Source organism: Herpailurus yagouaroundi, unplaced genomic scaffold (genome assembly GCF_014898765.1).
Source record: "Herpailurus yagouaroundi ecotype Mexico unplaced genomic scaffold, PumYag 28, whole genome shotgun sequence".
Lineage (NCBI taxonomy): Eukaryota > Metazoa > Chordata > Mammalia > Carnivora > Felidae > Herpailurus > Herpailurus yagouaroundi.
The window spans coordinates 1,143,307-1,156,529 of record NW_024412376.1 but is presented as its reverse complement, the minus strand read 5'-3'; the positions used below and the strand labels follow the sequence as shown (position 1 = coordinate 1,156,529).

At 40.7% G+C, this 13,223-nt stretch overlaps 1 protein-coding gene across 8 annotated transcripts in view; it reads left to right on the top strand.

Moving 5' to 3' along the window:
- CSGALNACT1 (chondroitin sulfate N-acetylgalactosaminyltransferase 1) overlaps positions 1–13,223 on the top strand; it is a 262,123-nt gene that overhangs the window by 216,482 nt on the left and 32,418 nt on the right. For all 8 annotated transcript variants that reach the window (XM_040498390.1, XM_040498138.1, XM_040498209.1 and 5 more), the window contains one exon: positions 45–261. In XM_040498390.1, the coding sequence (XP_040354324.1) occupies positions 45–261 (217 nt within the window). The remainder of the gene's footprint in view (positions 1–44; positions 262–13,223) is intronic.

Sequence of the window (13,223 nt, the reverse complement as noted above, 5' to 3'; positions counted from 1 at the left end):
GCCAAGGTTAATTCTTGAAACTATCCTTGTATTTCTGTTGACAGGGATCTACCGCACCGAAAGGGATAAAGGCACTCTGTATGAGCTCACCTTCAAAGGGGAGCAGAAGCACGAATTCAGACGACTTGTGTTGTTTCGACCATTTGGCCCTATCATGAAAGTAAAACAAGAAAAGCTCAACATGGCCAACACACTCATCAACGTTATCGTGCCACTGGCAAAGAGGGCGGACAAGTTCCGGCAGTTCATGCAGAATTTCAGGTTTGTTTGTTGGTACATGCCTCCCTTCCTCACTGTGGTGTGTGTTAAATGCTGATATCATTTCCCGGCGTTTCCTGCATTTCCTCTGCCCAATACAAAGGCCCCTTTCTCTTCTTGTTCAACTGTTTTCTTCATATAAAGTTTATCACTTGTATTTGCCTTTCCCTAAAGCAACCAGAAAACTGCCAGACAAGCAGATTTACTTTAAGAAATGAAAATTCGGAAGGGTGGCTTTTCATCAGGATCTGCAAAGATGGCTCACTGCCTGCTGTGTTCAGGCCTAGCTTGAGTTTGGGCTCAGGTTTGGGGACAGCCAGGGGCATGAGTGAGGCCTCTCCCAGACTCTGGAAAGCCATCATCCCCATGGCCCGTGGACTTGGATAGAGGATGTGTGCCTTCAGCTGCAGGAAGCCTTAGTTAGTTGTCCTGCTCCTGCAGCGGCTGCCATGGGTTGAATCGGAATCCATTTTTTATTCTAACCTACATCTCCTCAGAGATTAAATTTAGAATTATGCCAAGAAGTTTCCAAGCGTTCATTTTTGTAGCTACTCAAGAAGACGAAGTGCGATTTTATTTTCAGATGCAGTAATGTAGTTTTTACATATGTGTCTTCAAGCTCTCTATTGTGCAGTGTTGGCTCTTGTAAGCCGTTACGACTAACATTTCCTACATTGGTCAGGATTAATTAGCTCACTTAGCTAGCCAGCTTATTTTAAAGATTATATGTGTTAATATGTGTCTAATTATAATCTTGGAAGATCAAAATTTATTTTTAATCTTTTATCATTAAATTCACATTATTAAAAGCTGGTAATGCTCAGTAGAAGGGTGTGGTTGATACTTCTCAAAATTCTAGATAAAGTTTTACATTTGAAGACCAGCCCTTCTCTAAATAAATTTTAGGGTCAGAATTCAACAGTTTTAGAAGAGGCTTTTGTAAATCACCTGGTCATCCCTGACACATGTTCTCTGTGCCATGTAACTGCCTCCTTCACCAGGCAGGCTGCTCTGTTGTTGACCAGCTTCAGATATAAAGCTGGCTATTATTTGGACCTATAGTCCATCTCCCTGTGATTTATACTCTGTGGGTCTAGTTCTAGCCTCTGAGGAAATGACTGAACTAATCCATTTCCTCTTATACATCATAGTTTTAGATCTTTAAAGACAGCTATCAGAATGTCTGTTGTCTTTTCTTCTCCAGGTTCGGGACTTGTGCCTTCAGTTGTGACACCATGCGGAGTAGGGTGGGCTGATCTTTTCAACTGTTCCTGATTTGTAGGTCCCCTCTGCGACCATCACTTGAGTGTTGGCAGTGTCCTCTGACTCCAGTAGTAAAGTGTCTATGGAGCTTTGGCTACTCGCAGCCTTCCTTCAGTGTTTCTGTGTTCCCTGCATTTCTCTTTAGGATGTCAGAGTGCTGCTGGTTGATTAAGCATGATTTCCTGAGAAGGACTAAACCTGTGGTTGGCACTGAGCATTAAGTCAAATCATTGCTCCCAGCAGCTGGTGTGCCCATTTCTAGCACTAGTTGACAGTGAGTTTCTTTGGTTGGAAGCTGCCTAGAGCTTGCCAGATTATGGGCCCTGAAATCTGTGTCATCCAGTCATGAAGGCCAGTCACTGTGCGTGCTGGGCTTGGCAAGGTAGAGCTTGTGCTAAAGGAGTGTCTGCTCAGTCCTCTGCGTGGGACTCTGGGGCCTGGAGTAGCAGGATTCTCTTGGTTATATATGATCGGATTGCAAATAATAATAGGAATAAAACTAGAAGGGAAATATTGTTGAAAAAGGTAAAATGACTAGTTTACCAGTCTCCAACATTGAGATGATGAAATGAAATGTAATGTTAATGTTACATTTCTAGTTAAAACATCTAGTTAATGTTTTAAAATGTGGTACATAGGCAGGAGAGGGTGGGTGGGAAGGCTTGCTACTTGGGTAGGATATTTGGAAGGCCTGTGTGTGCCAGACACTTGACCAGATATAGGGGTAAAGAGATGAGCTCCAGAGATGGTGCCTGCATTCAGGTGGACTAGCATCCACTTGAAGGGAGCTAGGAGCTCCAGGAGAAATGGAGACCAGGGGCAGTGGGCCATAAGAAAGCCTTCCCAGGACAGAGGACACTCAGAAACTCTAGGGGTTTCTGAGTGTGTTGGGTCTCTGAAAAAATGAGATGAGAAAGGGTACTCAATCCTGAGAGTATTTAATTCTGTGTCAGAACTAGTAGAGGTGGATTTCAAAGCAGCCAGCAGAGAATGGATTGTTCAGTATATGGCCTTAGGACAACTAATCATAGCAGAAAAAATTTAATTCTTATTGCATACCAGAACTTAAAGTAAACACTGCTCAATTAAATATTTAAATAGAATTGATATAAATGTAAGAGTATTGGAGAAAATACAAGGGTCTATTTATTAAATATTTGATATTGTCTTTATGAAATCCCTTCCATCCCAAGATTAGAAGATACTAACTCTGGTTGGCCCTGAAGATGGCATCATGAGTGACTTTTGTTTCCTTCTTTTGAATTCTGGTTTGTAAATGTTTATGTAGTTACCATATGTTTTATGTTTTGTTTAAAAATTCAATGAAAGATTTTATTTTTGGCTGTTATAATTTAAACATGGATTTTTAGTTTATAAAAGTGATATATAGCTATTATAAGATATTTAAACAATACAGAACACAAGGAATCAATTATTTAAAAACTCCCGGCCTTCCCTCCCCCAATTAATCATTCTTAACATTAATTAAATTCCATTATAGGTACTTTTCTTTGAATATATGCACATAGAAGAATAACTTGCTAACTAGAAATAATTTAATATAACATGAGATATACTATATATTCTGCTTGTAATTAAATAATTACAATTTTACCTGAATTAATTTATAGAAACAAATCTGAAGTATAACTGAAGAAATTTCTGGTCTTTAAGAAAATGTTTCTCATTTGAATTCTCTCTCTCCCTCGCTCTCTGCCCCTCCCCCACGCTGTCCTGGTCTCTGTCAAATAAATAAACTTAAAAAAAAACAAAAAGAAAATGTTTTTCTGCTGTAAGAGGTAATTAGTTCTGAAGAGATCTCTGTAAAAAAAATTTTAAAAAAAGGTTTCACAAAACAGAAAATATTGGAATTACTATGTATTTTTTTGCTGCGTATTTTTAACTTTAGAACAGATTGACTGAAAAATTACAATAACAAGAGGAAATCAGCAGTTATACTTTCTCCCTCTCCTACATCCCATTTATTGTTTTTACCTCATCGGGGTTTGCAGCCTTTACGTTCTGTTTTGTAACCACAGAGCTGGTATTTGGGTGGGTTTTGTGTCCTTGCCAGCAGCCCTGGCAGGAGCGGCTGCAGTCCTGAGGTCATGGTTGGCTATGGTGCACAGGCAAGAAAGGTTTTCTAGAAGCATTGTAAATTAGAGGCCCCAGGGTGGCTCAGCTGGTTTGGTGTCTGACTTTGGCTCAGGTCATGGTCTTGTGGTCCGTGAGTTCGAGCCCCGTGGTGGGCTTTGTGCTGTCAGCTCAGAACCTGGAGCTTCCTTCAGATTCTGTGTCTCCTTCTCTTGTTCTGTCTCAAAACTAAATAAACATTAAAAAAATTATAAAAAAGAAGAAGGGTTGTAAGTGCTTGAGAGTAGAGTCTGCTTATGGTCATTTTAGTTTAAGGATCACTTGGCTGGACTTAAAATCCTCAGGACACTCTTTCCTCAGGACGTTGTAGACATTCCTCTGGCATCCAATGATACTGTGGAGAAGCGTCAGGACAACTTTTTTGGTCTCTCCCGAGAATTTTTGCCTGAAGAATTCCTTCTTTAGTCTTGAATCCTAATAGCTTAATCAGGACAGGTCTCCTCTCAGTGTCTGTTGTTTTCTCTGAGATTTTCCTGTGCTTAATCGGGTTTTCTTTTTTGTTTTGTGGATTCTTCCATGTCAGGAAAATTTTTTGGTGTTTTAATTGTGAATACCTCTCCTGCTCGGCTTGTTGGTGTCTCTGCTTTACAGACACAGTTGTGTATTTCACAGACCTCCCCCATTTATCAGCTTCTCTCTGTTTTGTAATCCTTCGTCTATTATCTGCTTTTACACGGCCTTTTCTTTTAGGTGAGTAATTTGGTTTTCAGATGTCTCTATTTTGTTCCTTGCTATGTTTAGTTTATCACTTTTGTCTGTTCGGGCTCTCAACTCACTTTCTCAGCACAGAATGTGCCTTTTAATCTGTTGTTTTTATCATTGCTTCTTTGAATTTTTTATTGAATTCACATTATTAAGGAAGTGTGAAACATTTGTAAGACGTTTTCTTCTGTTTGAATTGTATTTTCTTCCAGACTAGGTTTTTTTTTTTTTTTAATGCTATTGCTTTCTTATTAATATCTTTTTCTTTCTTCCTTAAACTGTGTTACTATTCCTGAAGCACGGTTGCTGTGAGGTGTCTCTTCAGCCTCCTTCTGCATGGCATGCAGATGGCCACACAGGCCATTTGCTCTGACTTTGTGTGGATGGGTTCTCCTTGCCTACCTCCCCAACTTGATGGAGAACTGTTTGTATCCCACTCTTGGCTATGTTCTGAGGGTAGTGTATTTGTTTTATTCGCTGTATTTGCAGTCTCCCAAGAACACGGGAAGGAGAGAAAGAACTCAGTGGAGGCTTTGTACAGCTTTTGTTGAAGATTCCCAATTCCTGTGGCTCTTCTGTGCCCTGGGATGGATGTGAGCTGTGCTAGGCTCACTCTGTCTAGTGGTGGATGGGTCTTTGTACTAGAGTGGAAGATGATTTGGCTCTCAGAACAGGCCCTCAGTGGGCTAAGGCCTGGAACATCAGAGAGAATCAGCTCTCTTTGCTTACTTTTCTTACCTTCACCTATTGTCTTCAGCAGCTCTTTCCACTCCCACAAATCAAAAAGAGGAAAGAAGATAAGGTTTTGGCCTTTTGTTTAATGATTGGCTCTGTGTGTGTGTGTGTGTGTGTGTGTGTGTGTGTGTGTGTGTCTGTGTTGTGGGGGTACATGTAAGATGCTTCATCTGTCAGCATCTCCCATCCTTTCTCCTCTTTCTGCTTTTAAGAAGGATCTGCACTAACTGTGGTCACCTTTTTTTTTTTTAAGTATTTATTTTGAGAGAGAGAGCACACACACACACACACACAAGCAGGGGAAGGGCAGAGAGAGAGGGAGAGAATCCCAAGCAGAGTCCACCCTGTCAGTGCAGAGCCTGACACACTGCTTGATGCCACGAACGTGAGATCATGACCTGAGCCTAAATTAAGAGTTGGACGCTTAACCGACTGAGCCACCCAGGTGCCCTTGGTCATCTTTATTCTTTTGCTCCTGCCCACTCCACCTTTTTTACAGGTGTTAGTTCACAAAGTGTAATGAGAACAGCCTTACCATCCTTCTCTACTTTCCACACGATGTGGAGAGACCACATATTCTGCTTTGGCTCTTCCTTCACCGAGATCCTGAAGTGGGAGTTGGGGCCCCCTGTCTCTCCCCAGACCAGCCATTCCTTGGAGCCACTTTATCACTGCCCTGGCTGCTTCCCTAGCTCTTCTGGAGGAAGTGTCTAGGACTGGAAGCCACATGAGGGGAGAATAGAATCTTCCGTTTCTTCCACTGTCGTCTTTGAAGATTATGTCATGTTCATTAGTCATTTATTGGTAGCAATACTTGATATTTGCCACTATTTTTGGTACCTGGTTTGCAGTGATCACTATATGAGATTAATTTATTTAAAACCTTATCCTTCCCCTGCATGTCCTTTAAAATGTAAATGCCCTTTGTTCTGATCCATTTGAATGAGGAATCTTTTACAAGTTGCTTCATATATCTGGGCTTTTGTATCTTCTGTAAAATCTAAGTACTGGTCCAGATGGATCCCCTCGCAGCCCTGACACTCCTTATGACACATAGATTTAGGGCTTTGTTTTGTTTTTCACTTCAGCATTGTTTTGCTAATTACTTACCTAGAAAAGACCTAAATGGCTAAGAATTATAACAAATATGCCTTCTTGGACAGAAGAAAGAGATGTAGAACCTGGAATTCCCCAGAGAGAGTGGCCCGTAGGGAAGACTGGGTCTGAGGAATCAGATCATTTGGGGGTGATGACCAGGCATGGGGTAGAATCTGCAAGGAACAAAGGCCAAGTTTTCATGCTCCAGACCTGTGTTGGGTATGGGTCCTGGGGACAAAATTGATTCCTGGGTACATAGAGTATATGGACTAAGATATTTACTCTCATTATTTTATTTTATTTATTTTAAAAAAATTTTAATGTTTATTTACTTTTGAGAGAGAGAGAGAGACAGAGGGTGAGCAGGGGAGGTACAGAGAGAGAGAGAGAGAGAGAGAGAGAGGGAGACACAGAATCTGAAGCAGACTCCAGGCTCTGAGCTGTCAGCACAAAGCCTGACGTGGGGCTTGAACCCACAAACTGCAGATTCATGACCTGAGCCCAAGTCGGATGCTTAACCAACTGAGCCACCCAGGCACCCCTAGTCTCATTATTTTAATCATCTCAACTAACCCTAAAATTATTTGTATTTACAAAAACTAAAAATTCAATAAAACCATTTTTATAAAGGTCAGTGGAGAAAGACTCATTAAAAATGTAGAATGTATCTGGAAGCTGGGACTAAAGGCAGATTGCAGATTGTCAAAAATGTCAGCTCCAAAGTTGCTGGCAGACAAAGGGAAGAGGGGAAAACTAAGGCTAGTTTACTTCAGCCCTCAGTAGTTATTGGAGAGAAGGGTGTTATTTGTTGGGGGAGAAAAGCTTCTTCCTAGCACTAGATCTTAATGGTCTTTATTTAAGAGGCAGTAAGCATTAAATGAGTGATATTCCTAGGATTTACAAGAAATTATGAAGCCAGAGCTTCAATATTGTCATCTCCCTGAGTAGGAGTGCAGTTCACAGGAGCAACAACCCCCCAATCTGGCTGCTGGCTGCTGCTTTGTGACTGGTGTGCTCAGTGACTCCACTGTTGTTCATGGAGATGCGATGCCTTTTTACCCTGGCAGGCTTGTTCTCCCTTGCTATCGACCTAGTCCTGGCCCATGGGGGAACCTCACGGTTTCCACATGCTGTTTCCCTCCCAGGAATGCCCCACATGCCTCACCTGGGGTCTGGGGGACTTCATCATCAGGATTCCTTTACCTGTGGCCAAGAATAGAGAGAGCGTACCCAGGAACCTTGCTTCACATTTAGCCCCTGTTTGTATCTGTTTCCCTTTGACCAACAGCATGTTAACTTAAAACCTGATGCCTCCTCCTCTTCCTCCTCCTCCTCCATCCACTTCCTTGTCCTCCTCATGCTCTTCTTCTTTTTCTTTAATCACCTGATGTCCCTTTGAAATTATTCTTGTATTTGCTTTTTGGCTGTTTAGTTTCCCTTGGCTTCTGGGTTATTGGGTTTAAGCTCATCAGTTATTTCATGGTGTAGTTAGTGATAGCAGGAAGAAACTCATAATAACAAAGCTTTAGATTGTCTTTGCATCCTTATTTCTGAGCCTGTCCCAGAAAAAAATAGATTTTATTCAAATGATTTTTTTATGATTTTTAAAAATCTTTCCCAGTTCAAGTTTGCTTGATTTTTATTTTGACTACTTCCAGCTGGTCTGAGAACCCTTTTTCGTGTTGCTATGATTCTCCTCAGACTTTAGTAGTTATTTTTATTTTATGTTCTTTCTTTCTTACTCTTCTCTCATCCCTCTCTAGGCATTTATATTTTAAGGCAATATCAGGGAAATCTTTTACTTAAATTTTCTTTAATGATTTTTAAATCCCTTTTCTGCCTAGAATCATTGAAGAGGTCCTGGAGATTTCTGGATTTTTAAAAAACAATGTCTAGAGACTCTCTGAGAGTGAAATGAGCCTTGAGGGTAGGGCTAAGCTGGTAGACTTTAGAGTGTAACAGAAAGGCTTCAAGTCATCATCAAATATAGGAATATAGGAAACTAATGTAGTTTCCACGGTATCATCCTCCCTCCCACTCATGCCCCTCTACTTCTCCCGTGGGCCCTTTCTCTATTCACACACCAGTGTTGCACCCAGGAAGGTTTTAGGGTTTGTATGTTTGAGAAGAAGTAATCTACATCATTCACCTTACTTGAAGAAAAGTGTCTATTTGGGGACCTAATAGAGGTTCTTTCTTATTTCATTTGAGCCACAGATTATGTGAAAACATCTACCCAAGACTAGAAAATGATCAGCTGGAAATGATTTCATTTGCTATTCTGAAATGGCCACCCAATTGGTTGGTTGAAAGTCAAAATCAGTCTCATTTCGTGACACTGATCAGACTACTGAAATAATGAAATCCAGGAACTGTATAGTAATTTAGCTCGAGGTGAGGGGATGGAAAAGACCCACCAAACCAAAGATGGATATTATTTTTTATAGCCAGATTTCGGAAGGCCCCCATCACATACTTTTTCCCTCTTCAGGATAGAATGTAGTCTTCTTTTCTAATGCCTTTTGGCTAAGCAGTTTCCTCTTGTTGTCAGTACAGACCTTAGGTAGCATTTGGAGTCTAATGGGCCATTATGTATTATCTCATTTGCATGGGATATAATTAAAGCTAAATAATAGATTTTCTTCTCATACCTGATATATTTGAGTAGAAAATTGACTTAGAAAAGAATAGTGATATAATTTCCTTGCATCTATGCCTTCTTAGCCAATGAAACCCTTTCTCTGCTCCTCTCTACCTGTGTGGAGCCTCTTACCTGTCAAGGCTCAGCTTGAATACTCCTCTTCCATGATACCCCTTCTCCATCACTCAATAGGAATTAATCATACTCTTCTCAGCCCCTTGACTCGTTAGACCTCCAAAGTGTTGCTGCAGAGAGTCCATCCTGCCTTATACTCTTCAGCTGTTCATTCTTTCCAATATGCTGTCAGATCCCTGAGGCAAGTAGGGTGACCAGTTGTACCAGTTTGCTTGGGACTGAGGAGTTTCCTGGTATATTGACTTTCAGTGCTAAAACCTGGAGAATCCCAGGCAAACCTGGGTGGTTGGTCCCCCTACAGGCACCATTAATGATTATTTTTTAAAAAATCTTATTCCAATGAGAATAATGCATTGCACAACAAAGTTACTCAGTAAATCTTTTTGAGTCCATGTTTCCACTAGCCACTTAATCTGAGGTATAAAAACAAGTACCCCTAATTATATGAAAACATAGTCTTCCTCTGTCTCTCTCTTTCATCTTCTGTGGCAAGATGTCCAACCTCTTATGCACTCCCAGTCTTTCTAGTAATCCCTCAGGGACGTTTCACGTATCCTCAAATATAAGTTCAGCTTCCACTGACTGCCCAGGCATCAGCTGCATGAAGCAAACTCACTGCTCTGACAACAGAGTTGTTGGCACTCACTAATGCCATGGAAGCTGCTGGTGCAGCCATCACTGTGCCAACACTGCCATGTTTATTCCCCAAAAGTCCTGGCTTGAGCTCCTGACACCCCCTCATAATCTTGTTTTCTGTAAAGAGAGCCTTTCAGTGTTTCCTGAAGCCCCATATCTTTCTAGGACTCACCCATGAGTCCACAGGAGCCAGCTGAAGAGCAGGGATAACACTGGGGATGCACATTGTTTCACAATCACATACCTCTGATGACTCAAGTGTTTTACTGAACCTGATTCTTCCTTAAGATTGTGGTTCTGACCAGGGGAGCTATTTTGCACCTTCTACTGTGGCACGTTGGGTAAAGTCTGGAGACATTTTTCGTTGTCACAGCTGAGGTGGGGGTTTGGGGGTGTTACATCTGGTGAGTAGAGGCCAGGGATGCTGCTGGGCATCCTGAAATGCACAGGAAACTCCTTCCACAGTAGGGAATTATATGGTTCAAAATGTCAGTGGTGCTGAAGTTGAGAACCCTTTGGGATGAGTTCTCTCCCTAAGAGTACAGCACTTCGTCCACATAGGCCTTGGGTTACCCTGTCCCCCAGTCCACCAGACTGCCCAGTCATACCTGACTACTCCCATCAGGAATGCAAGTTGAACAGTCCTTCCCCATGGCCAATTTACATTTGGAGTTTTGTTGAGGGTTCCTCCATGCTCCTCCTGGCCACACAAACTCACTGAGCTTTGTGGTAGAGTCCTGGACCGATTAAGACCAAAGCTGTGAGATTTCATAGGTACATCCTTCATCCTGCTAGGGTAACCTTAGGTATACAAATATCAGGCTGGTCCTTAAGAAACCTGGATTTTATGCCTGGCTGCCTCCAGAGCTTGGGCAGGTCATTGGAACTCCTTTCTTTACCTATGTACTGAGAGTGTAAGCGAAGGTCAACTACCTCGTTCAGGTTAGTAACAGAACTCAAAGACTGTGATGTGCTTTTAGCCTCTTGGGAAATAAAAATATAGGTGTGTAAGTGACCAGGATATGTGTTTTCTGACTGCAAATATATCTTAATTAGTCCCTGTACTCTGTGGTACAATATCCTCTGGGAGAAGGAACTGTTGTTTTCCAGGAAAAAAATATCTTCAAAAGACAAGGTCTTTGTGGGTTGCCTTTTGTTTTGTTGTTGGTTTCCTTCCCTGAGCAAAAGCTTTTTATTTTGGTGTAGTCTTTTGCTTTTGTTTCCCTTGCCTGAGGAGACATGTCTAGAAAAATGTTTCTGTGGCCAATGTCAAAGAAATTACTGCCTGTGTTTTCTTCTAGGAGTTTCATGGTTTCAGGTCTCACGTTTAGGTCTTTAATCCATTGTGGGTTTATTTTTGTGTATGGAGTAAGAAAGTGGTCCAGTTTCATTCTTTTGAATGTCTGTCCAGTGTTCCCAACACCATTTGTTGAAGAGACTGTCTTTTTACCATTGTATATTCTCTCCTGCTTCATTGAAGCTTAATTGACCATATAATCATGGGTTTGTTTCTGGGCTCTATTCTCTTTCATTGATCTGTGTGTCTTATTTTTGTGCCAGGACCACACTGTTTTGATCATTATAGTTTTGTAGCATATCTTGAAATCTGGGATTGTGATACCTCTAGCTTTTTCTTCTTTCTCATTGCTTTGGCTATTCAGTGTCTTTTGTGATTCCGTACACATTTCAGTATTATTAATTCTGGTTCTGTGAAAAACGTTGTTGGTATTTTGATAGGGATTGCATTAAATATATAAGTTGCTTTGGATAGTATGGGCGTTTTAAGAATATTGGTCCTTCCAATCCATGAGTATAGAAATCTTTCCATTTGTTTGTGTCATCTTCAATTTATTTCAACAGTATTTTATAGTTTTGAGAGTACAATTCTTTCACTATCTTGGTTAAGTTTATTCCTAGGTATTTAATTATTTTTGGTGGAGTTGTAAATGGGATTGTTTTTGTTCATTTCTCTTTCTGCTGCTTCCTTATTAGTGTATGGAAATGTAACTGATTTCTATATATTAACTTTGTATCCTATTACTTTACTGAATTCATTTATCAGAAGATATTTGCAAATAACATATTTGATAACGGGTTAATAGCCAAAATATATAATTAACTTATACAACTCAAAACCAAACAACAACAACAACAAATAATCTGACTAAAAAATGGGTAGAGGACCAGAAATAGACATTTTTCCAAAGAAGACATACAGATGGCCAACAAACACATGAAAAGATGCTCACCATCACTCAACATCAGAGAAACGCAAATCAAAAGCACAATGAGATATCACCTTATACCCACTAGAAGGGCTAAAATAAAAAAAACACAAGAAATAACAAGTATTGGTGAGGGTGTGAAGAAGGAATCCTCATGGGCTGTTTGTGGGAATGCAAATTGGAGCAGGCATTTGGAAAACAATGTGGAGGTTCATCTAGAAATAAAAATAGAATTGCCATATGACCCAGTAATTCCACTTCTGGTATTTACCCCCCAAAATAAAACAGTAATGAAAACAGTAATTCAAAAAGATATGTGCCTCTTATGTTTATTGAAGCATTGTTGCAATAGCCAAATTATGGAAGCAGCCAAATATCCATCCATAGATGAATGGATAAAGAAGATGTGGTATAAGTACACAATGGAATATTACTCATCCATAAAAAAGAATGAGATCTTGCCATTTGCAACAACATGGGTGAAGCTAGAGAATATTATGCTATGTGAAATAACTCAGAGAAAGACAAATACCATATGATCTCAATCATATGTGGAAGAAACAAAACAAATGAACAAAGAAAAATGAGACAAGCAAAAAAACCTCAGACTTTTTAAAAAAAATTTTTTTTTAATGTTTATTTATTTTTGAGACAGAGAGAGACAGAGCATGAACGGGGGAGGGCCAGAGAGAGAGGGAGACACAGAATCTGAAGCAGGCTCCAGGCTCTGAGCTGCCAGCACAGAGCCCGACGTGGGGCTTGAACTCATGGACCGTGAGATCATGACCTGAGCCGAAGTCGGACGCTTAACCGACTGAGCCACCCAGGTGCCCCAAACCTCAGACTCTTAAATACAGAGAACAAGCTGATGGTTGCCACAGAGGAGGTGGGTGGGGGATGGGTGAAATAGGTGAAGGGGATTAAGAGTGCAGTCATCTTGATGGGCACTGAGGAATGTGTAGAATTTTTTAATCACTATATTGTACACTATATTGTAAGTAGGATTGTGGAGCTAATACAAAGAAAGCATCCATGTGAAATGAAGAGCTTCCCTGAAGGGTTCTTAGGAAGCTGGGGTTCCCTGACACTTATATGGCTTTGCTGTAACCTGACCATGGTCATTATAGAGATGTGCTCTCAGGGGCACCTAAGTTAGCTCGGAGGATCCAGGCATAAACAATCACACCAAAACACAGACATCTCCACATACACAGTCACCCACATACACACTATTTTCTCACATACATTGTTCCAGGTGATGGAGTCTAGTGAGAATTATTTTGAAAAATATAAAAATCACACATTCAGACAGATTGGTGATGGTGTTTCCATAGTACTTGTGCTCATTCTCTCGTAGAGCATTTGTTTATTGTGTT